The sequence below is a fragment of the Geospiza fortis genome, unplaced genomic scaffold, assembly GCF_000277835.1.
Source record: "Geospiza fortis unplaced genomic scaffold, GeoFor_1.0 scaffold195, whole genome shotgun sequence".
NCBI classification, from domain to species: domain Eukaryota; kingdom Metazoa; phylum Chordata; class Aves; order Passeriformes; family Thraupidae; genus Geospiza; species Geospiza fortis.
In genome coordinates, this window is record NW_005054324.1 from 5,756,519 (window position 1) to 5,781,801 (window position 25,283).

Below are 25,283 nucleotides of genomic sequence, written 5' to 3' on the forward strand. Positions count from 1 at the left end.
GGGAACGTTATAGCCTAGCTGAAGGTTTTTAGGCTAGAAACAATGTTGGAAAAAATGCCAGAAAACTGGCTGATAAAGCATTTAATAATATGACGGTGTGGGAGAGAGGTTACTTTTTTCTTTTTTTCGAGTTGTTGTTCCTTCTCATTTGGCTCCTGTTCAAATTTGGAACACAGCTCCAAGCTTCAACATTGTCCACAAAACTCTGGGTGGCCTGGCCCCCCATTGGACAAGCTGGCACATAATGTAAAAGCCCCAAGGTCTGCACCAGGCTACTGTGTGTGCTGCTGAGCAATGTAAGGGATAGCAGCAGCACTGAAGGAAGACAAGCTTTCTGATGACAGTCAGCTTAAAATGGTAGAATTTAGAAAGACAGCAGACAACTTTTTATCAGAGAAAACCTGCAAAAAAAAATCAATTACTACAAAATTCTAAATTTTAAATTTAGAATGCAGCAAATTTCTGCTGAAGAAAGGATTTTACTTAAATCTTTTCCAAGTAGCTCTTGTAGACACTGCAGTTTTTGAATAATGTGAATAATAGTTTTCTTTTACAAAATCTGTTTAGCTTAAATATGAATAGCTAAAGTTGGGAGCTCTGTAATGGCATTGCATTACTGTCATCTCCAGGAGTTAATTACAGTGAGCAGTCCCACCCACTTTTAGAAGCAGATAGACAGGAGGAGAATGGAGGCCTTTGGAGCTGGGAGAAATAAGGTGACATAAGCAAGGGGGGAAGAATAAGAGATGAAATATGCACTTCTGGCTTAGGCATGGCTGTGGGTTGTGGGAATAGAGATATCAGAACCCCAATTTGTGTGTTTTAATGATTGAAGGTAAATAATAAAGAACAACTGGCTGCACTGACAGGCATGCATGCTGCTGAGCTACCAGGCAGATGCAGACTGTCTCAGCATTTAGAAATTAATTGCTTGGGCTCTGTGAGCACTTGAACAAAGTGGAAGTGGTGATGTGGTAGGTGATAGCTTCTTTAAAAAGAAATCAGAGAAACACAGAAATCAGGGAAAAACAATACAGAGGTTAGGATCCATAGTGAGAATCAAGTTCTTCCTTTCCTGTTTCACCTTTCTTACCTCTTTTCTCCCAGCTTCTGTTGTGGTGCCAAGAGCAGTGGGGGGTTTTGAGCAAATGCTTTCAGCAGTCAGTCCCCTCTGCTCCTAAAGTTTAAACAGAGAGCAGGAGAAACCCCTTGCACCTTCTTGTGGGACTTGGAAAGGAGCTTAGCACCTCTGTGCTGCTCATGCTGGTTCATTCCAAGTGTATATCACTGGTAGGATCCCAGATTCCTTAAGGTACTTAATGTATTTGGGGGAAAGCAGTCACTGTGGTAGTCACTTACCATGATCAAGCTTGTTTGCTTGTTTTAGTTTTTAGCATTTTTTGATTTAGAGGGCCAACTTGCAAAGCTCTAAAATTAATTTATTTGCATTTTTGTAATTGGCTGTTAAAGGAGCTGGTTTTTTGGGTTTGGTTTCGGTTTGGTGGGGTTTTTTTGTCATTAAGGTCACACAAAACTTGCAGAGACAGCAATCTCTAGGGCTTGTTTATGCCTGCCAGAACTGTGAAACAAATATTTTGTCAAATAAAAAAAAACATTGACTGGATATTAAATTACTTATGGGTACCAGTTAGTGAATGAGTGCCAGTGACACAGCTCCAGTTAGCTAAAAAGAAGAGAATGCTGAAAAGGTAACCCCTGTATTAATAAATGCAAGAAAAATGCACAATATTGACATTTTCCTTAACTGAGTAATTTTCTTTAACTCTCCGAATATGAAGAAAAGGCCAAACTCAGACTGTCAAAGTAACTTTGTAATTGCCAGTGAGATGAGAATGGCATTATATTAAAGTGAGACTATAAAGCCTACATCTGAGTTTCTGCTCCTACACTTTTGTGCTCCTTAAAAGTAAAATGTAGTCATAAACTGGAAGATGTATGTCCTGTTTTCCTCTTGCATCATTGCAGCAGCATAGCTAAAAGGAATGGCTCTTCTTTCTGTGAGCCAAAGAAAATGTTGTTTATTCTCCGCACCAAAGGAAATCAAAACTAGAAGCTGTATATTTACTGGGGGAATGAGACATGAGAACTGACAATGTTCTTTCCCCTGCTGCTTCCTGTCATAATTATTTCCATTTTATTTAGTGACTGTATTCATGGTGGAAGGTTATGCACGGAGAAGTGCAGTAACCCAAAACACCCTGGCTCTCTCGCGCTTGCAGACTTTCTGAAATGCCTTCTGGCTGGAAGTGCATTTCCAAACAATTTCACCTCCATGGTAGTGATAGGGAGAGGAGAATATTCTCTTTAAAAAATGATCTAGTCACTACCATGTTAGTCTTTTGAAAGTAACCACCCTGCAGTAGCTGCTTCTTGAATTTGGAGCATCGCTGATGCAGTTTCTGTCCTGAGGTGTAGATTTCCACAAGTAATATAACTGGAGGAACTGAAAAGCTCAATTTTTGTAAAGGTTGCTCATAATTCTTGATTATAACAATGTCCTACATTACTTTGAAGACAGATTAGATAATACTGGAGTGGGGAAAAAAAGCAGAAAAAAGTATGTGAATTTAGACTTTGTTAAGGGGGAAAAGAAAGTATGTATAATATACTTAATACACTCAGGCTGAGCTCTGAGTATAATAATACAGCTGCCACAGGCAATGAGGCTGTACAGCTAAGTCCACAAATGTTTCCACCTCGTTATGCCACCTTCAGTTGTTAGGTTTGCCTTGCTCTTGTTTTTCCAGGTGTACCGATTGCCTGTGCAGGACTGCCACAAGTACTCGGACTGTGAGAAGTGTGCCCAGGCGAGGGATCCGTACTGCGGCTGGTGTGTGCGGGAGGGCAGGTGAGTGCTGCCAGGGGTGCTCAGCCGCAGCCACTGCAGCTGCTCCAGCTCTGACCTGTGCTCTGGGGGGCTGCTGGGCATGCTGATCCCAGCCCTTGGTACTCAGCCTTGCTCTCCTGACAGTCATTTCATTTTATCACAGACATTGATATCAATATTCTGTGCACACAAAAAAGTCCCCGTTGACTTTTTCAGATTTGATTAGTTTGGGGAAATGTATACTTATCTGCTGGCACTGAGAATGATTATACATCTTCTAAGTGTATGTTTTATCACTATTTCAATTGTACAGTCACATGGTCTCCCAGAAAATAAAAAAAAATGCTCCCTATTTCAGATTCAGAAACTACTGCGTGTATTTTAAGTACATCAGTAAAGTGTAAAAAAGAACATAAAAGAAAAAAGTGTTCCATGTCTAAAACAGAGTGTATAGTTCAAATGCTGGTTTTACATAATCATCTATCAAGATGTGTAGCTACAGGGAACCCTCACCTGCCTGTAGGAGAGCAGAAAGTGACATTTTGCTGACTATCTGCAGAGGTTCACTGAATGAATATTCAAGCACATGTAAACTAGGACAGCACTGAACAGCCCTGGAATGTCTCTTCTTTACACTCTGCATTGATTAGAGTGCCGAGAGGGAAGAGCAGTCCTGCAGTTCTCTTTTTGACTACTAAGTTAATTAACCCCTTGGCATGAGTGGTTGGGAATTCATGATTCTAACTTCTTGCTGTTGGAACAAAGAGGCTGTTTAATTATAATATGCAGATGAATTTCAGGCTTCTAGTTTCCTGTCTGAAAATGTGAACTATCACATTGGGTTACCTATCAGCCTGATGTAGCATAATATGGAGCACTGCAGAGAAACTTATGTGGTGTATGCGGGTTTATGTAATATACTGTAACTCCTCCAGCCTGGGGTTTCAGTTGCTGTGGATGAAACCTGAGAATTTGGAATGTAACCTCAAACTCCTCCTGGGCTGCTGGGAGTTAAAGGCTTTGGCATATATCATAAAAAAGGCAATTTTCCTTAGATTTCCCTTCAGGTTTCTGATATGACCACTGACCTCAATATCTCAAAATATTAATGGTTTCTGAGAACAGGCAAACATGAATTTTCACATTTGCTAATATTATTTCCAAAGGGGAGAAAAAAAGTGCTTCATTTTAAGTTTCAGTTCTGTCTCATGATTACACACAGCACTTAGTAGTGTGTTTAGGGATATATTATGTGAATGTTTACTCTGTATGTAAATGATTTGTTTAAAGGAGGTTTGACAGTGCTGTGCAACAGCTGCACTGCATTAAAGCCCCTGATGAGTTAATAGTCAACTTTCTGCTACAGCAGACAGAGATACTCCAGCATTTTCTTTTACACTTTGCACAGAATGGAAAGAATACACATGAGACTGTCCCCACCTCAATGAGCTTTTGTAGCCCCATGCAGCTTCTGTACTGCAGCATTTCTTCCTGTACTTGAGCTGGGAAAATCTTCTGGTGTTTTTGGTGAGGCTGCACAACTGCTCTTGTCTTCCACAATTGTAACACTGCCTTGGCAGAAAGAGGTTTTAAATACTGGCAGTTGATAACGAAAACATTTCCTACAAAATAACATTTGTAGCACTGGGGTTACATGGAATTTATCCACAAGCTTGTATGCTCCCAGCAATACTTCTCTGTTGCATCTTGCTCTCTTGAGTGCTGTGTCTCATCAGTGGCAGCACATAGGTGTCTGCCATTTGACCTGCAGGAAAAAACAGTCTGTGCCCGCTCATTCAGGATGTTGTTGCGTATTGCAATGGAGATTATCAGCTTGATTTCAGATGGCTCCACTGCCCCATGGTTCCTATGCTGTCACTGCCTGGATTTGGGTTGTCTGATTCAGGGTGCTGTCCAAAATAGTATAGGCGCTTGCACTTGGCATGTCAAACCATCAATTGTAATTGCACCACTCATTCTGTTAAAAATTCTCTAATAGCAACCCCACTACTCAATATTAAAGCAAATTTGTAGACATTTGGGTTGTAATTTCAGTCTCTAATCGTGAAATTGTTGCATAATTCAGAGAAAGCAGAGTCCAGCTATAATACTGCTTTGGGTTTTGTTCCTTTTTTTTTTTTCAGGTGCACAAAGAAGGCAGACTGTGGTACAGCTGATAAGGAGAACCACTGGCTGTGGAGTCCAAGTGGCACATGTGTGACTATCATTAGTGCAGACCCTCTAAATATGAGTCGCAGAGCTCCTGCTAAGGTATAACAGGAAGATGATTTCCATAAATATTCTTTAAGCACATTGATGTGACTACCAGAAAGATGAATATCTGATTTCTTTATGCACAGTGGAGACTAGGAATAGGAGGCTGTTTTGGTGTCTCAATCTCTGTCATTTCTCACAGTGCTCTTTTTTGCCTGCTGCTCTTGCAGGTTGAGTTCACGTTTCTGACCTGTGTAAACCAAAGTGATGCACTAGTATGGATGATAAAGCACTTACACTTACCTGAATATTATGAAAGTGTTACACAGTGTTGTATAACCCATAAAAAGTAATTGGTAGGGGAGATTTCATGCTGCCCTTTCAGCTTACTTGAGCATGAACTTAAGTAAGCAGTGAAGCCATAAGATGTTGCTTTAAAATCAGCAGTGGATTTGCCTACACAGCGGATACATGGAGAAGGTAAATTCAGCATGCAAAATGACTCTGTGGCAACAAAACTACAAAACTGAGTTTTTGGAGTGTGATCAGGGTGTCATAGCTTGCTGTAATTCCAAATGGGGCATGCCAATGCAGACTGAGTGCTTCCTGGGGGTGTTCAGCAAGTAAAATCAATAAAATGGCTTTTAATTCCTCTTAATCAGAAATAAAGAAACTTTCTTTCAAGTCACTTCAATTCCACTTGTAAATTATGTAAACAGCATTGTGTTAAGGCCATTTCTATGCTGAATAAAAATATTAGTAGAGTATAACTGCTTTCAGTGAGAAGGGGATAATTGTCTTTTCTACTGGCAATACGAAATGGAAAAAGTTAGACTGTATAATTAACACATTTGAAACATTAAGTCAAGAACGGGACCCCAAATTTCAGCTGAATTGTTTTCTCTTTCCTTGTTAAGTTTTCCCATCTTATTTAGTTATTTTTAGTTTGTCAAATGCTTTCTTTCTTGAGGAAGATAAGATCTCATCACCATTCAGAAATCCTTTCTCAGTACTGAATTTTTTGCATTTGCATGGAGTCTTGAGGAAGCCACTTTTCTGTTCATCCTTTTCAAACTCCACCATTTCCAGCCTATCCAGCTCTGTTTTCATTATTCACTAAGAACACCTAAGGTTCATGTAATATTAATTAATTTTGTCAGGGTTGAAGTGTTAACCACTCTGTTTACTGTTGCTAAACTGGATGCTGAGGACAAGGATAAAAGGTTTTGGGTGTGACTGTACAGACAATTTTGTTCTGGTCTAATGCATTGACAGGACAAAAGGTTTTTGTATCAGTTTAATTCCACAAAGACCCAGCCTGGAAAGACTGGTAGGGGTTTAAGGAGAAAAGATTAACAGATGGGAAGAAGTAAAAATTGAAAAGGAGAGCCATGTTCTGTGATGTTAGGTATAATATCACCTTTGAAACTGAAAATTTCCAAGTCTTACTGGGTCTTAGCTCATTTCTTCCAAATATTTTACCATTTTAAAATTTTATTTCCAGGTGGAACTGACTGTAAGTCCTATGCCAACTTTGACTGAGAGTGACAAGGTTTGCTGTACCTTTGGTGAAACAGTGCATTCTGCTCAGTTGAAAGACGGGGTTATTATCTGTGATCCCCCTGATATAATTCCTCCAACACCAAAACATCAAGGTAAAGAAATATTGATACCCTACATGGATAATAAGAGAAAAGAACATAGGTTGCTGTTTCCAATGTTATGCTCTTATATGAGGTGCCTACAAAATGGGTTTTTTTCCTCTTCCAGTCCTTTTCCCCACATAGTCTGTTGCTGAGCTGTCAGTTTGCTCAGACTTTTTCTGTTGATATATTTACAAGCTGTAGCATTCCCAGTGTTTCTGCTGGGAACCTGAAACAGTAGCTTGGGAGAGACATAGACATGGAGTCAGAGAGGTGCTATTCTGAGTCCCAAACAAACAAAACCCAGTTACCCTAATCAAGCCTAAGCACTCTGACTTGCGGGGGCAGAAGAGATTTCTACCTGCTTCAGCTATGAAGGAATTTGTGTCTGGCTTCTTAGTTTTGCTCCAGTCAACAGTACTTCAGGGGCTTTTTTCTGGTTCATGTTACAAGGCTATCCTTCCTAGCATCCAGCCTTCTGCCTCTTCTGTGTGTCCTCCAACTTCTGCAGCAGTAAGCCTGATGGAAAAATACTTCATCATATAATTAAAGACTGCACCATTGTTCTGAAGCACTGATTATAGGCCTGAGGTCTGTTGCCAGCCATAATTCTGTGCAGTTTCCTAGACAGTGCTTTGTTCATGCCATAGTTCATACATCTTGATGCATAAACACATGGAATGAAACTCATTACACAACACTGTTTATTATGTATCAAGTTTAAAAATCTGAAGAGAAATTAGAAGCAAAAAACATGTGCTCTTACAGCTTGCAGACGTACCCCTGAGGATAAGTCTTTTATATGCATTTTAGCAGTCATGAACTGTCAAAGTGGTACTTGGAAGCACTTTTTAAGATAAGTTTCAATTCTCTTAAGGCTGAAACAGGTAAAAATCTAATTTTAGTTGCAGGGAGAGTAATTACATTAAAATCTCATTATTGAATTTTACACTAGCTGGAGTATGTTGTGTTATATCAGATTCGGCTAAGGGCTAAAGCAGCACCCTGTTATTTAAGGCCAATTCACATTCCCTAAATATTTTGTAAAGCAGGACACAAAGCAATGGGGTTGATAAATGTGATATCTGGATGTCATCCAACATTAAATGTAAGACTAGAAGTCTGTCAGAGAAGGCATTAGAATAAACAAGTAATCTAGAAATAATATGACTCTCTGAGTTGGTTGCACATCTGAAAGGATTTTCAAAAGTAATATTCTCATCCAGGTGGGTTTTGAATGTCTCCAGAGAAGGAGACTTCACAACCTCTCTGGGCAGTCTTTTCCAGTGCTCTGTCACCCTCAAAGTGAAGATGTTTGTCTTCCTATTCAGATGGACCTCCTGTGTCTCAGTTTGTTTTTTCTTGCTCTGTCTGAGCAGAGCCTGGCCCAATTCTTTTGATACCTGCCCTTAATATATTTGTATGCATGGTATTTGTATATTCCTGGCAGTCCTGAGACATCCAGTTACTGTTTAGAAGCCCTGTTGATGTTGGAAAAGTCTGGGTTGTGGTTGGTTGCTTCCAAAAGGAATTTCTAGGAAGGATGCCTTTTCCCAGTCCTGTTGTTAGGAAATCCCCTGTCACTGCTGTGAGTCTGAAGTATTCAAGGGGACCCAGTGCAGGCAGAGGTAACTTCCAGCCAAGCAGCTGATGGTCTTCCAAGAACCTGTTCAAGGAAAGCAGAGTTTGAAGTTGCTCAATAGCTTGTGAAATAGCTTGTCATAAGGGCTTAATGATTTCTGCAAAAGGTATTTCAAACAGTTTCACTCTTTAGTAATAATCCAGACAAGAAGTACATTTGTGGAGAAATCATGTATGGCAAACTGAAGCTCACAAATGCCTGTGGTAACTGTTGCAGGCACTGTTGGGCATTAACCACAAAGATCATTTGCTTGAATTCATGTAACATTTTTAATTCAAAATGAAAGAAGTAATTTTACATGCAGATATATTAATATTTAAGAAAATGTTTTATTTAAAATTACTGTTCTTGTGCCAGTTTTCGTCTGTGTTCAATTATGTCTTTAATCAGTTTTCCTTGTTCTTCTAGACTCTTTAAAAGTCTGGCATGATAATAGCACCACTGAAAAACACTTCCATAAAACAAAGCTATTCTTTCATTTTGCTTCTTCCCTTTTTTCTCTCTGTTTTTCTTCTGAGAATCCTGCTCTGAAAAATTTTGTAAAGCTTAAAAAGACAAAACAGAACTTACAGACTTTAAGTCATGAGATCCAGAGTGTTAACAGTATAGTTAAATATTTGCTTATGTCCTGTAAATTAATAAAATTGTTATCATTGTATCATTCATCTCAAGAGCTGAAGAATTCAACAACCATTTGGATAATTTTTTTTCTTTTGTGATAGATCATGTTTCAGTTCCACTTCAGTTAACCTTTGAAAAGAACAAGATTTTTTTTGCATCACATACTTACCCTTTTTATGACTGTGGAGAAGCAATGAATCTTATTGAGAATCAGCCGTGAGTATTTCAGCTTCTTAAATGTTTAGATCCTGTAGCTTGGTGTGTTAGGTAACTGGCACCTGAATTACTCAATCATTTCATAATTAAGCCTTTGGCACTCAGAATTTGCTAGTGTCCAAATCCTTTTTCTTACATTTTAATGGAGTTTAAAAATGGTTGAAGGGCACCTGGTGAGCCAGCATCATAAAGCATGGAATAGCAATATTCATGGTACATATAATTAAGGCCAGTTCATTGTGTTGCCATTTCTGTAGCTGCTAATGTGTCTGCAGGTGAGCAATGAGGACATTTGTGTACCTACTTGTTCCCTGTAATGATGGTAGTTTGGTGCTTTGGGTTGCAGTGCCTTCAAACAGGGGAGGTGCAGCCAGCCCAAAGACTTTGTTCATCCCTATGTATAAAGGTTGATCAAAATCACTTCCAGTCCTCTCAGGCTTGATCTCAAAGTTTTTGCAAATGCTATGATTTTCTGGTCCCTGCTCAAATATTTATTTAAGGGACAAAATAGCTTTTTGGGGTTCTTGAACTGTTCTTGTGAAGTTTTGATCTTAATATAGTAAGGACACTCTAACAGACTGATTTACCCTCTGTGAATATATATGGAATTTCGTTTACTTTTCTTGTCAGTGGGGGAAAAAGCTTGACAATTTGTCATGACTACCATGTTATATTTGTAGATGCTATTCCTGTGCAAGCAATAGATGGAATTGCCAGTGGGACTGGAAGAGACATATCTGTGAAGAGTCCTCTTCAGTACAAGATGTGATTAAACAAAATATGGTAATGTTTAAAAATAAGGTTATTAGGTTTTTTATTAGAACACTTCAATATTTTGTTTGCTGGATTTCTCATATCAGTTGTTGAATTAGAGATTTGAAAATGATTCTAAAGTTAACTCCAGAAGTGTAAGGTGTTTTTTTTAGTGACAGTGCGGGGGTGGGAATTTAAGGGTGTGATTGAGGCGGGGCAGTGAGACTGAATAACTCCTGAAAGGATATTTCTGTGCCTTTTACTATTTTGCTTCAATGGGAGGAACGAGATTTCAAGGCAGGGAGAGATAATCACCCACAGCTTTGACATATGCTGCAGTCATTTTTAGCATGTCTAATTTGAAAGGGTGTAATCAAATCTGTCACTGTATTTTAAGCATGAAGTTCTTCAGAACAATCATTCTATTGTCCAAAGGCCATTGGAGCTTGTTGTGATAAGATTTTTTATTTGTAATAACATATAAAATGTATCTCTTCCCAGGAAGGAGAATGCCCACAGTTTCTAAACCCTGACCCTTCAATAATACCTATGGAGTACCAAACAACTGTGTATTTTGAGGGAAAACATCTAGATTATTATCAGGTAAGCAGATTAATTCAATGCTAGCTGTCATTTGAATGCCTCTTAAACTGCATCCACATCCCTAAACTAAAGCATTGTTTCATGTGCCTTGGATATCCTGGTAGTAATTTAAAGAAAGAAAAGGGCTGCATTCGAGTTTGATAAAATATTGGTTACTGTGGTAGAGTCATCACCAAGAGAGAATCAGAGCTGGAGAAAATACTCTAACTATTAAAATGGAGGGGACGTTTTAAAGAATGCAGACTGGACCTATTAATACACTGGACAATTATTTTTCATGTAATGAAATGAGAGGAGCTGTAGGAATTGTGAATGTTTCACATATTTTTCTAATTAAATACTTGGTGGGTTTTGTTGCTATTGTTCTAGAATGACATCACTCTGTGTGCTTAATTTTTTTTTAAGTTTTCACCTTCAAACACAAAAATACACTCATTAAACACTACATGTTTCTTAGTTTGGATAACATCATCTTGCACTTTTGTGTGTGTGTGACCATCAAACCAGAAGATCAGGTATTTTCTCACCCATAGCAAAGGCTTCTCTTTCTTAGTACTTGCTTCCAGAAAATAAATTACAAAGTCTCTAAGTCAGTTAGACCCTAGGGTTTTAATTGCGTTATAGCCCAGACAATGCATAAAATGTTATTGTTAGTGGGATGAAAATGAGGCTTTAAAACCATTTTTAGGTGAAAGCTCAAGTATTGTTATCAGTTTCTATTCTTTGTTTCTGTGTTGTCTTTGTGTAAATGGGAATTGATGATAGATGCACTCGGGAGTGCATTGATTTCTTTTACTCCTGGCCATCTATCATGGGAAAGAAGGCTCTTCTTTTTGAGGTGTTTTTTTTTTTCCTTTTTCAAATTGGAATGCTGTATAGCTTCTAAATTCCTTCTATCACCTTTGCTGCTGCTGCCAAGGGATGGAAGAGGGTCAACAGGCCTGAAGAGTAGCAATATAAGAAGGATATTCAGAGAAGTGCAAAAAGCAACCTGTAAGCACCATGTAAAGACCATGATGTGTGTCACTACTATAGACATATATGAAAACTGTGCTATAAAAACATACGTTCAAAAATAAACATTTTTGTTTGAAGACCTTCAAATATATGCAGACAGCGAAATGCAAATTTGGTGAATTTGGTCTGTTCTCCAAGATGCCAGAACTGGTCCCTGGTAGGACATCTGGCTGTGTGCAACATGTGGCATACAACACCTCTCCTACACCCACAGCTAATTGAAAAGTAGTCTGGAGATTATACTTTTATTTCTTTTGCTTAACATTGGCAAGAGCTGTTTTTCTGCCCAAGAGGAAAATCGTTTCCTGCTCCCTTGTTATAATTGGAAGAGCCTTTTCTGTCTCTCTCTAGAGAAATTCAGGGCAGATGCATAATCTAGATGTGCTGAATTTGACTTCTAGTGGACCCTTGTCCTCCAAGGAGAAACTGCAGCAGGAATGCAAAAACTACTTCATCTAGTTTATTATTCTATGAATAAGCACTTTAATCTTTCTGAACTACTAGTAACAAAAAGGGAATGGAGAAAAGGCTGCTGGGGTTTTTTAATTCTGTGAGATATCAATTGCATTTAACAAATGCAAAGACACATCCTGTGGATTGGATGCTTTGTCATGGGTAGCAATGTTTAACAGTTTGCCTACAGAATGTATTTATTTAACTTGGAACTGGGAAGTCTTACGAGGAGTTCAAGTCTCTGTAGGAAGCCAAGGTGAATGCATAGTCCCAGAACTGGAAAGATGCTGGAGAGCAATGAGTGTCAAATGATGTCAGAGTAATTTTTCTTGGGTGGGAGCAATGTGAAAATGTCATCTCTGTCATGGAGTCAGCTCCATATATCCTGGTACAGAGGTGAATTTTTAAGTCAAAACAAGAATGCCTTTAGTGACAGGACTTCAACAAACACACACTGTGACTACAGCTATATACACAGCCCTTTAATACATGTGATAACAGACAAATAAGGCATGAAATTGTGGTAATCACACAGGCACTCATGCCTGTGGGATTATTCTATCTGAAGAAGAAACTTTGATGATTGAAAGTTCATTTGAATGAAGGGCATAACTTACACTTAGCCTTTGGTAAACATTTCATGGTAAACAGGGTGGCTCAGGAGAAGCCATGGATGGATATTTTGTAGGGATTGGCCCACAGCCCAAATGCTAAATAGCATTTGGCTTCTCATGTGGAACAATTTTGCCACAGGATATGCTGGGCATTACAGCATCTTTGAAGCTAGCAGTCATGCAGCTATGAGCACATTTAAGGTCTTTATTGGTTAGAACGTTGGTATATCCATTTTTCTCCTATTTTACTTGCCTAAATTTTTGCTTAGAAAAAGCAGAAAATTAATGTTGTGATGTCACTTTGAACTACCAGTTCTATTACCTTGGTTTAGTCTGTGCTTTACTTAAAGGGGTGTTGCACACACAGCCTTGCTATGGGTGACTAAGTGCACTGTCCAACATTGTGCATATAAGAATCTTCATCTCTAGGTGGAGATGAACATTAAAGGGCTTACTTAGTGAGTAGGAGAGGTAAATGGCTTTAAAAACTGCTGTTGCTGGACTATATCAAGAATTAATTCTATACTGGAAATATAGAAACTGCTATACTTCCACTGAGGGTGGAAGTATAAATGCACGTTTTGTATGCTCCTGTAAACTTGTAAATGCTTAAAGTACAAAGAATAAGTCTCCTCATGATGGCTTCCACTGGAGGGAAATAGCCTAGAAGAGGAGGAGCTGTTGGCTGTTCTGTCCTTCTTTCCTCTGAAAGAATTTTATTCGGAAGGAGAGAGAAATCCAAGCTGTTGTCATTCTTGTGGGAGTAGCACCATCCCAGACAGGCAGAAGGAGGGAAGTCTAGTACTGATCAGTCATATTGCATGCAATTTCTGAGAGGCATTCTCCAGCTGAGTCCTTGAAAGATTGGCACAGTAGGAGAGACAGATGTACCAGCATCAAGATAACCTTATTAGCCCGCCAAAGATTTTCGTTAAAAGTAATTTCCCATTTGGATTTGTCTTTGTCATGTGTGTCTGATGTGTAACCTGCTTCCTAGTGCTTGCTACACATCTCTTGCCCCCAAACTGCTCACTGAGAGCTCTGCTGCCTTCTGCTCAAGAGCCTGGTAAGCAGCTCCTGATTTCAGTGCACTCCAGGTATCAGCTGTCACACACACCACAGCTCTCCTCCTCTCCTAGAGCCTGCTGTTAAGCATGTGGGAAAGCCTTACACAGGAGGAGCAGAATTTGAATGTTTTTGAAAAACACGTTATATTAAAATATGTGGGGCAAAGAAAACAAGGCAGCATTCCTATAAAAATATTTGAAAGGAGATGGTTTAAAACCTGGACTATGTATGTTTTCTGTAAGGTAGAATGGGCTGGAAATTTTCAGACAAGGCTTTTCAGAGCTCAGGCAGTAGCTTATTTTCTATATCTAGCTTCCTAGAAGAAAGTAAAAGGTTTGTTTTCTTCTATAAAATAACCACCCAGAGCCTCAAGTCTGTTTTAACTTTTATCTGGTTAGTTGTCCAGATACACGTTGTCCTCCTCAGCCCCAAACCTTGGTGGGCTCATGTCCACTGCCCAACCTGTCACAGTGAAGGTGCAGTAGGAAAGCTTTCCACTGCATTAGTTAGATAAACGTAGTGTACCAGATAACCATTATGTTTTTGCCAGGTGCACTCCAAACTTGATGGCTCTGGTCAAAACCAGGGACTAGTTCTTTACATTCGCAGTGAAGTTCTCAAGAAGTTCAGCAAGGCCACTGAGAAGGTCCTGCACCTGGATCAATGCAGAGTGGGGGTTGAATGGATTGTGAGCAGCCTTGTGGAGAAGGACTTGAGAATGAAACATTAGATGTGAGCTGGCAATGTGCACTTGCAGCCCAGAACCAATAGTGTCCTGGGCTGCATCAAAAGAAGTGTGGCCAAAAGGCCAAGGGAGGTTATCTGTCTTCCTCCAGTCCACTCTCCTGAAACTTCAGCTGGAGTATTGCATCCAGCTCTGGGGTTCCCAGTGCAAAAAAGATATGGACCTGTTGGAATGGGTCCAGAGAAGAGACATGGAAATTATCAGAGAGAAGGTGAGCTGGAGTTCATCTCCTTTGAAGAAAAGCTGACAGAGTTGAAGTGGTTCAGCCTGGAGGAGGCTCCTGAGAGACATTTTTGTGGACTTTCAATATATAAATAGGGCTTATAAGAAAGATGGAGAAAGACATTTTACCAGGGCCTGTAGGGTCAGAGAAAGGGGCAACATTTTTTAAAGTGAGAAAGGGTAGTTTTAGAGAGATAAGGAAGAAATATTTTGCAATGACAATGGTGAGAGACTGGAACAGGTTGCCCAAGAAACTTATATGTACTCCATCCCTATAAATGTTCAAAGCCAGGTTGTCTGGGGCTTCAAACAACCTGGTCTAGGGAAAAATGTCTCTGCCTATGTCAAGCTTGTTTGACTAGATGGTCTTTGAAGGTCCCTTCCAACCCAAACCATTTTGTGATTCTGTAAAGGTGAAGGTGGTCTTGTCCCCAAGTGAGTTGTGACTTCCTAAGTCTTTACCAACATTAGTGTATGAAAATATCCTTGCTACTCACTCCTTTCTAATATGCTTCTTGCAAAACTGTTTGAATATCCGTCTTATGGGCAGGAGAATGACCCAGCACGGAAACAATGTCATGGGATGAGGTTTTTAGCCAGCCAAGTTCTTTGACTGAATCACAGAGCAGCCAAGCTGAGAGTTTTGTCAGTGCAGTGAAAGTCAATATATGCTACAGACTTAAGATAGAAATCAATAGATTTAGGATCTAGGGAGAAGAGAGGGGACGATGTCCAGGAGGTAGTAACACCCTTAAATTAGTGCTGCCATTGAGGACTGCCCTGTGAAAATACAGCTGGAGTCACAGTAAAGCAGGAGAAAGGCAGCAAGAGCTGAGAGATGTTCATTCTAGTTTCCCATGCAACTCTTGCATTGATGCTCTGCCCAGAATCCCTACAGAGAAAACCTTTAAGGGCAGAACTCACACAGCTCTGTTAATAACACATCTGATGTGTGAAGCCATCCAGTATTCACATCTCTCTGCTTTTTCTTATTGCTCCCTAAAACAGAGTGCTATATATGATCTTGCTTTCCTTGAACTTCTTGGTGTGCCTACCATGAATGAATGTTGGAGGAGTGCAGCAAAATCACAGATTGCTCTGGCTCAGCTTCTCTCTAGCATTGCTTTAGAAGATGACTGTAAGAAGTTAGCCTTCTCCATTTGGATTTGATTACTTCCAGTGCTGAACAGGATATCGCCTGGTGATATTTTAATATGCTTGGTGATTCTATACAAATTCTAAACTGAAATTTTCTTATCCTCAGGGTAAAAAATTTGTGGTTGGAAACAGCCAATTTGAATTTGAAGCTTCTGTTGATGAGTCAGATGAAGGAAAATTTTCATTCGTGAGTAAAGAGGTAAATGTGAAAATATTATTCACCTACCGAAAATGCTCAGTTCTTCTAAACTGTAGCCACAAGTGTCCAGAATTACACAGGTAATATGTGTTTCCCTCAGAAAAGAAAGTCATCTCTGATGGAGATTCTCCTTTGGCAGTAGTAGTCAAAGGCTACCATTTTGGCTCAGAGCTCCTGAAGTCTCCCCTCAAAACCCTCAGTCTTTCTCCCTGATTTCTCTACCTGTGTATTCCATGGAATTATTGAACTGTGTCTGGAGGAATTTGAGACCACTACTGTTTTATTCTTCACTTTTCATGCAATCTAGTGAAATCATTGATGATAAAATGCAAGAATTTCAGTGCTCTTCCTCTCCACATTCCAATTCATTATCTTTCCCATTTTGTATCTATAAAAATGGGAATGGTAAGAATGGTAACAATATGCTGTTGCTTGGCTACCTAGTAGTTATGCTTCTTTCACTCTCGCTTTTTTTATTGTGAAAGAAAATAATATTTTAAAACATGTCTATTTTCTAAGCTCCAAGTTTGACTCCCAAATGTTATGCTGACTTTATATCTTACAAGCTCACTAACTAGTTTTGAGAATTAATGAGGATTTATGCATCATCTGTGCCTAGCACAAAGCATTTGCTTTATCAAGCGTCTGTATTTTTATTTGTTCTTCTTGTTTCCCAACAATTGTCATTGCTGCTCTTTCAGCATGAGCAGAAGCTCATGTCTTGGAGCATGTGAACCTTGTGATTTGGCTGTAAAATGAGGAGGCTGCACTGTAAAAGATGCAAGAGATTTCCCCTCCATGTGGTGCGAGTCTGCTGTGCCCACAGAAGTAATGGGGCCAGATGGTGTGGGAAGGGAGAACTCAGCAGGGTCAGCAGCTATACTTACTGCCTCTGAACAGCACTTTTGCTGCTTTGATAGTTATAACCAAATGTAAATTAAATTAATGAAAAGCGAGTATTCAGATATTGCTGTCCCTTGGTACTTGAAAATTCTGATTGTGAAGGATTAGGTTCATTAAAACATTTTTCTATAAATGTATCTGCCCAAGATGAAAAAAGGCCATAAGGCTTGGGAGAGCTTCTAAAAACCTTCACAGGTCTGATTATTGAGAAGCATAGAAAATGCATGAAATTAACCTTGTCAAATGAAGGTATAAATATCTCTATTATGTCATCTTTTCTAGTTTTCCTATAGTGCAAATGAGACCCTACAACTTAATTTATCCATAAAAACAGATAAGGTCAAGATTGACAGCAAACTGATGGGTAAGTATGAAATATGGGATTAAAGGGAGATTAATTACAGTAAGCAGAAATCAATTCCTTCATAATTTGGAGTTTTGTTAATGTGTGTAGGTTTTACTGGTTTGGGTGAAACAATTAAATCTGACAGACCAAAAGTTATTAATGTTAAACTAAAGCATTAAACATCTGTGTTGTCAGCAAGTTTGCCAGGGACACCAACCAAACTGTGTGGTGCAGTGACATGCTGGAGAGAAGGGATGGCATCCAGAGGGACTTTGATGGGCACGAGAGCTGGGCCTGTGCAAACCTCGTGAGGGTCAACAAGGCCAAGCGCAGGGTCCTGCACATGGTTTGGGGAAATCCCAAACACAAATACAAGCTGGAATATGAAGGGATTGAGAGCAGTCCTACAGGGCGTGACAAGCTGGACCCAACAACGTGAGGGTGCAGCCCAGAAAGCCCAGTCATGCCCTGGGCTGGATCAGTAGCAGGGAGGGGATTCTCTCCCTCTGCTCCACTCTCATAACACCCCACCTGCAGTGCTGCACCCAGCTCTGGGCCTGCCACATGAGAAGGACATCATGGACCTGTTGGAATGAGTGCAGAGCAAGAAGGGCCACAAAGATGATCAGAGGGCTGGAGCACGTCTCCTGTGAGGAAAGGCTGAGAGAGTTGGGGTTGTTCAGCCTGGAGAAGAGAAGGTTGCAGGGAGACCTTGTTGCAATTTTTCAGTACTTAGAGGTTGTTTATAAAAAGGATAAAGACAAACTTTTTTGCAGGGACTGTTGTGATAGAACAAGGGGTAATGGTTTTACCCTGAAAGAGGGTAGATTGAGACTAGATATAAGTAAGGGGGCTGGTGAACGCTGGCACAGGTTGCTGTGCTGGTTTCAGCTGGAGTAAGTTTTCTTCACAGTGTCTAGTACAGGGCTATGTTGTGGATACCAGAGAGATGGTAGATGCCCCATACCTGAAAACGTTGAGGTTCAGGCTGGATGGGCCTCTGTGTAGAATCACAGAATTACGGAATATCCTGAGTTGGAAGGGACCCACAAGGATCATCAAGTGCAGCTGCTGGCTGTACACAGGACAATCTCAAAAATCTCTTGATCTAGCTGAAGATGTCCCTGCTCATTGCAGAGATTTGGACTAGGTGACCTTTAAATGTCTCTTCCAACCCAAAGTATTCTGATTTTATGATTCTATAATTTTCAAGATTTCTTTTGCTCTGAAGTGCAATCCTAATAGCAAAGCTTCCCAGTTCATACTTAAGTATGAAAATTAAACACTTAAGCATTTTGATTTTTTTCTTTCAATGATCTTTTCCTTTCCTCAATGAACTTTCCTCATCAAACAGCAGAAAGAGGATCCTTGTCACAACCACTCATATGGACTTTACCTGAAATCTCATCTCCTAGCTTGTCTCAGTTCAGACAGGTTCTGCAGTCCCTATGTTAGCTGGCAATCAAGAAAACACAGAAACATTTAGTGTGTTTTCAGTTCATTACTCTATTAATTTATTTCTATTAAAAATAGATTAAAAATTATAGCACAAAGACTTGATCTCTGAAAAAAATCTCTTTATGAATATAAATTTCATTTCTTTTCAACATACAATAATGAAGCAGTGAAGCCCAGTCCTGAGATAAGAAAGCTCCTTTAAAATCAATGGAGCAGTATCTAGGACCTAGCTTACATGTCTTTGGACTGACATTTAAGGCAGAATATTGCAAAACCTATGAGGCAACCCTCTTGTTACTTGCATGATGGGACAGCATCAGGAAAATACTAGTACCCCAAAGTAATTTCCTCTGCAGAATAAATCTTCAGACCATTTTTCTAACTGTACAATATTTAAATTTATTCTCTTTCATATTGGCAGCATGAACTATGTTTTTAGAAGTTTTCCTTATGGTTCTGTGTGCAGTGTTAAAAGACTTAAAAGAGGACCTGGCATGAATTTTATAGGGAGGTCATATTACAATCTCAGACTGTCTTAATTTCCATTCCAGAGGCTGTCATGTTTAAAAGTGCAGAATTTTGACCAAATATTCCCAACATCTTTTTTCCGAGTCTGGAAAAAACATTAAAAACAAAACAAAACAAAAAAGTAGCTAAATTATTAAAGAAATGTTATCATTCAAATTGAAATATAGAACACCTCCAAGAGGGGACTTGAAAAATTATCAACAGATGTCTCTTTTTAGTATAAAAGGGATTTTTTAAAATCCAAATTCTTTCTGACTTTCAGACTCCCTTGCCATATGAAATCCAGAGTGTAATGTGTTTTTATGCCTCTTGAAAAGAATTGGCTTTGGGTATGTGGCTGCTGCTGAGAAGCACCTTTGAACCTGCCAGTGAAAGAACCCTTTCTTTGTGTGACACTTAGTGCATACTAAGTTATGATAGCATTTTTACATCTCGAGCCATCAGGGGTTCTGAACAGTGTGAAATCCAATATATCCCTTTTATCCTTTGTTCTTTTATCGATGATATCACAGCTGGTATCTCAAGGTGATGGATAAGAGTCTGAATCTAATGAGTAGCTTGCTGCTGGTACAAATAATGAGCTGATCAGTGAACAAGGGGAGCAGTTAATGCTTTGAGGCCATGGCTTTCTTCATTGCATTTAAGCAACTGGATGTGAGGGACATCAAGACTTTGCAGTGCTGACATTGTTTGCTGAGGGGTGGAATATGAATCCCTGTCCAGCCAATGAAGGATAATAAAGTACTTCAGTAAACAAATTCCCATGCTGTACCTGGTGGCCATGTGGCTGTCTGGGTGGGAAATGCGAGGTTTGGGAAGCCAAGGGGAAGATTTGCTCAACGATATTTCCTGTTCAAGTGTCTGTGCAGTAGCAGTGTTTCAGAGTGCTGGAATAAGAAAGCAGTCTGGTTCCTATAAAAGCGATTCCCAGTGAGGAAACTTGTCCTTGCCACTGTCCACAAAGCAAACAGCAGCATACATGGGCTGTCAGCCTGGTGCTTTCCTTTCCTCAGCACTATATCCACAAAACAACATAAAGAGTGGATAACTGACCCACAAACTGCAGGAAATATTACTTGGTTTATGTTTGTTGCTCAGTGCCTTCCACATTGATGTGCTCAGTTTGTGAAGCAGATGATGCTACTCCTGCTTTGTGCGCATCAATTCCTTGGAAGTTCAAGATAGAGATTGAATCAAATGGATTCTCTTTCTCATTGATTCATTTTTACAGATGCCAAAGTCCCTTAGTTTTGCACCCACCTCTAGTGTTTCTTCAGTTAATTTTGTGCTTGTAAAGGTACTTGAAATCAAGTGGATGTGCTGACTATAGATAAGAAAGGGTTAAAATCAGGCTGCATCATTGCATTAACTCTTCATTGTAAGGGAAAGAAAAAAACCTGTTATTATCTTAAAGACTAGCTGTGAAACTGAATGCTGAGGGGTTTAAACATACAGCATTTAGAGAAAAACTGACTGTATGGGATTACATGTTCTCCTGCAAGTGGCGGAGGCTAGCCAAGATTTGGGCATCAGCAATATTGTTCATGCCTAGCAGGAGAATAAGGCCACTGCTGAAAAAATAATGGAAAACAAGCATACTCATTTTAATTTCATTTCACTAGAAATCTGACATGGTAGTCTCTTGGAATTATATTTCAAGGGTTACTGCTGCTGCTGTTATCTAGGAAGATAGCAAGTGTATTGAAATGCTACTCACTGGAGGGTGGTTTTGCCAGTGTCCTTTGTAAAGCTCCGCTCGTCTGAGAGTAAAAGCTCGTTTTAAATAGATGTTTTTAATGGCCTTTACTGTATCATCTCAAAAGGATTTACTTTTGTCCACATCTGTTTACTTTCCTTTATTTCCTGCATCTTTAAGTATGAACCTCTTTTGAAAAGAATCCAGTGTCACTAAGGCTACTGTTTCTTGGGACTTAATGAAGGGAAGGGGAAGGGGAAGATGTTAAGGCTCTGTCTTGTATACCCCATTCCCATCTGCAAGCACATTTAACTCTTGAAAGAGCACAGGAGGAAGCCTAAAAAGCTTTCTGCTGTTCTGGTAAGTTAAGTTGATTTACAAGACTCAAAAAGTGGTGGAGCCTCAGTGGCAGGGGGTGAGAGGCTGTGTGGCCAGAAATACAGAGCAGCGAAGAGTGGAGAGAATCAGGGGAAAAAGGGGCAGAAAAGCAGGCAGCAAGGTGTTTTCCTCTTTACAATAATCATCCCACCTGTCCAGAGAGGCACAGCACTCCCATGCTGGGTAATCTGGGCAACTTGCTCACTTTCTCTAGAGAAACATGTGGTATCTTTTCAGTCTGTTTTCTTCTGGGCTAATTCTCAAGTGCATCTCCATATGGTTTTTTGTAAGCCTAGGCTCTCCTTATGGTGTTGAACCACCGAGATATGTCTCAAGGCTTTGCATCTATTTGGGAAAATTAGTTTGATTCAGTGACTGTGCATCATGCTAGAGATTGATGGGGGCCAAAACAAGCTTAGTGTCTGGGACAGTTGGTCTCTGCTTCATCAGTAAGAGAGATACAATTATCAGACTTGATTTCTTGGCTCAGAGAAGCTAGAACTAAACCCCACTAAAAAAGGAACACGGTGTACATCAGGATGACAGTTCAAGACAAAAGGGAAAACACAAGCAAAAAAATAGAGAAGAATGAAGAAACACAGAGGTATTGACTTGAACAAAGGTTAACACTTTATTAAGTGTTAACTTTCTATTTGGTTCACGCATGAGTGATGATTATGGAAAGTCCCAAATGTCCTGGAAACAGCCTACAAAGGCAGCTCTCTTTCTTTAATCCTGCAACTGGCAGAGGTCCCATGCCAGCTGATGTCCACCCCTACTGACACCCATGCAGAGTCTATACCTTCCATATCTGACTCAGGATGCTCCAGGAGGACTTGATTTTTTAATTAGTCTTTAAACAGTTGTATGTGTTATTGAGGTTAGTCAAAGTAAGGACTTTGTACTTGAATGTTTTGACAGTGCCTGAGTGACAAAAATATATTTGCAGACTAGTCATACTCTGCACATGGATAAATGTCAGGTTTTTCCATAGAGAAAAAATAAAATTTTCTCTCAGCGTCATTCAGGGGTTGAGAACAGACTGTACATATTACTCATGTGACTCCACTGAACTTTATACAGAGGATTACTTTTCCTTCCTAAGGGACACTGAATATCCTTGAAACAGAAAGAAACATCTAAATATGTTTGCTGTTCATCTTTCAGTGACTCTGTACAACTGCTCCTACGGACGAAGCGACTGCAGCCTGTGCCTTGCTGCCCCACCTGAGTACAGGTGTGTGTGGTGTGAGGAGGATGGCAAGCCCAGCAAGTGCGTTTATGAAAAGCTCTGTCACGCTGCCCCCACCGACACGTGTCCTCCTCCAGAAATCACTGGTGTAAGATTGCTTTTTTCTCTCCCTACCAGCATAATATTTTTCAGGAAAAAGCAACCGACCAAGCTCATAGTGAAAGGCAGGGTTTTTTTCCTGGGGTGTTAAGTAAGCCTCTGAAATAGCTGAAAGGAAATAATGTCAGTAGTGATGTGTGTGAGAGATTTGTAAAGACTCAAAATAAGGAGACTGAATGGATTCTTTGAGCCTCCTTGTTTTCCAAGCCTTGTCCTCGCTGTATCAGAAGCCAGGGTAGCAGTGCATGATTAAAACATGGCATTTGATTCTTGCATTCTTAGCATGGATTTTTTCTCTCATAAAGTCCTTTCTACCTGAAATGAGTCTGTAAGAGAGGTTCACTGTTCCTGGAACTTCAAGTACATAACAGGTTCTTTTAAAGTCTTCAAGCTAGACTTTTAAATAGTATTTAATAAGAGAGCAGATTTTTTTCTGTGTCACAAAGTGTTTTCCAGGTGTCAGTGATATTTTTCAGTCCACACCAGCATCAAATTCAAGGCTGTAGGAGCTGAATGCAAGAAGTCAGAGAGGCCAAATGTGCACCTGACTTACTCTGCAGTTGGAGCATTCACTCAGGGTCAGGGAAGGTTGTTGTCCATGTTGGTGGATCAGCAGGCAAAGAAAGTCATAAATCCATGTCCTTTCCAGAAACAAGCCAAATGCTGATTTTATGGGCATAATTGTTGAGAAAAGAGTGATACATGCTTCTACTGGGCAAATCTAAATTGCTGCAGCAGTGGTATCAGTACTTAGAGACTCAGACACACTGTTTGATGAGAACACATCCCAAGCCATCACAAAATGTGATAACTGTATGACACAGGGTGAGAGTTGTACCAGGGATGTTTCACTCAGTAGGAACTGTGTCTGAAACCTGTGGCTCAAAGGGGCAGAGACACTGCATCCCTGGAGACAGTGCAGTTAGAGGTGCAATGTGCCTACTGGCAGACCTGCAGTACACTGAGGAAGGTTGGCCATCAGGATACATCTAAGAAGAAACAGCTGTTAAACAGCTGAAGTCTGCCAAGGAAGGTAAATACCCTAGCAGCTTGACAGAATGCGTGGAGAAGAATACTTGTATAGTATCTGTGCCCAGGTAAACATGATTTGAGAAAAAAGGAAAAGGAAAATCTAAAAAAAAAAAAAAAGTGTTTTCACCAGGCATACTGTTTCTATATTATTGTGGACAAAAAAAAGATACTAAAATATTTTAGGTTTTCAGACCTTACATTAGCTTTAGATATGAACATAACATTTGGAAAGAGCTAGACAAACAGTTGAGTAATGTTTCAGCTGGTTTGTTTATGGGTTGAGTGCAGATGGTCAGCCAGTGGCTAGGCAGCCAGCAGAGGCAGCCACATCACTGTGCTCAGGCTTGCTTAGACCTGAGAGACTGATTTTGGTGGAGCAGGCATTGAAGTGCAACCTCGCTCTTCTTGATGGCAAACTTGCAGCCCTTCAAAGCTGAAGACCTGGAAAGGTCTTGCTGAAGGTCCTCCAAGCATTGTGTAGGAAAGCAGGTTAGCCTCCCAACAAATATTCCAAATTGAAGTGCCTGTCAGGGCACTTCAATTCCAGTCTGAGCAGTCCACTGCAACTGCATGATCTTCTCTGTCCTCATTTTATTTGCAAATTACTTGGTTAGCATCAGCCCATGCTGCAGCACCCTACCATGAGATGCACTAAGAAAAATCAAGGGACTGGAGGAACTTTTGAAATCACTATGTGGGGCAACACTGTGTGTTAGGAAAGTGCACTGCTCTGCTGTGAACCTAAAGAGATAAAATCACAACAACAAAATGCTGGAAAAGCTCTGTGGAAGGATTGTGAGAAGAGTGCAATGCATTTGCTTTTCACAATCACAGTACTTCAGTGGAGGAAGCAAACTTAAAATAGAATAAACACCAGGCAAGAGTTTTGTACATAACAGTCTGCCACAGGAGACATGAAATCTTCAGCTGTTGAATACTAGTTCTGAGCTAACAGATGATTAATTAACATTAAAAAGTTGCATAGCTTGTTTTTTGTTTGTCCTACAAGAAACATCTGCATTTCAAATGTTGGTAAGTCAAAGTAGCTTTAAATAATATAGAAGAGCAACATAGTCACTGCAGTATTTAATTTTGCTTTTTTTTTCTCTCCTGTCCCTTATGCAAACACAGATTGAGCCAAAAACTGGACCACTAAGTGGTGGAATTCTTTTGACCATAATGGGATCTAATTTGGGAATAAAGGCAGAAGATGTAAAAAATATAACAGTGGCAGACAAGGAATGCCTTTTTAAAGAGGAGTTCTACTCTGTTTCCACAAGGTAATTGATGGATGCTTTTCACAAGATTTTAGAAGAAAAAATGAACCTCTGTGAATTTTCAAGAAAAGATGATCTTCTTGTGGTTACAAAAGGTTACCATTTGAAAAATAACTATTGCTATGATATACATGCAGTATTTCATAGTAAAATGTCTGACTCTTTATTTTAAATTGTTATAGATTGTAATACAGCAACAAATTTACAATGGTGTGCTACCATCCTGCTCCTGATTGAAGTGTTTTCCTTACTTGATTGAAAAGCTTTCAAAAACTATTACTGCACATAAATCAAGATT

At 39.7% G+C, this 25,283-nt stretch overlaps 1 protein-coding gene across 3 annotated transcripts in view; it reads left to right on the forward strand.

The window, feature by feature from the left end:
* The window catches only part of PLXNB2 (plexin B2), a 251,506-nt gene that overhangs the window by 177,734 nt on the left and 48,489 nt on the right, over positions 1-25,283 (forward strand). For all 3 annotated transcript variants that reach the window (XM_031056904.1, XM_005420917.2, XM_031056903.1), the window contains 10 exons: positions 2,769-2,869; positions 4,993-5,119; positions 6,567-6,717; positions 9,070-9,184; positions 9,865-9,967; positions 10,439-10,540; positions 15,924-16,016; positions 17,202-17,283; positions 22,493-22,665; positions 24,840-24,988. In XM_031056904.1, coding sequence (XP_030912764.1) covers positions 2,769-2,869; positions 4,993-5,119; positions 6,567-6,717; positions 9,070-9,184; positions 9,865-9,967; positions 10,439-10,540; positions 15,924-16,016; positions 17,202-17,283; positions 22,493-22,665; positions 24,840-24,988 — 1,196 coding nt within the window. The remainder of the gene's footprint in view (positions 1-2,768; positions 2,870-4,992; positions 5,120-6,566; positions 6,718-9,069; positions 9,185-9,864; positions 9,968-10,438; positions 10,541-15,923; positions 16,017-17,201; positions 17,284-22,492; positions 22,666-24,839; positions 24,989-25,283) is intronic.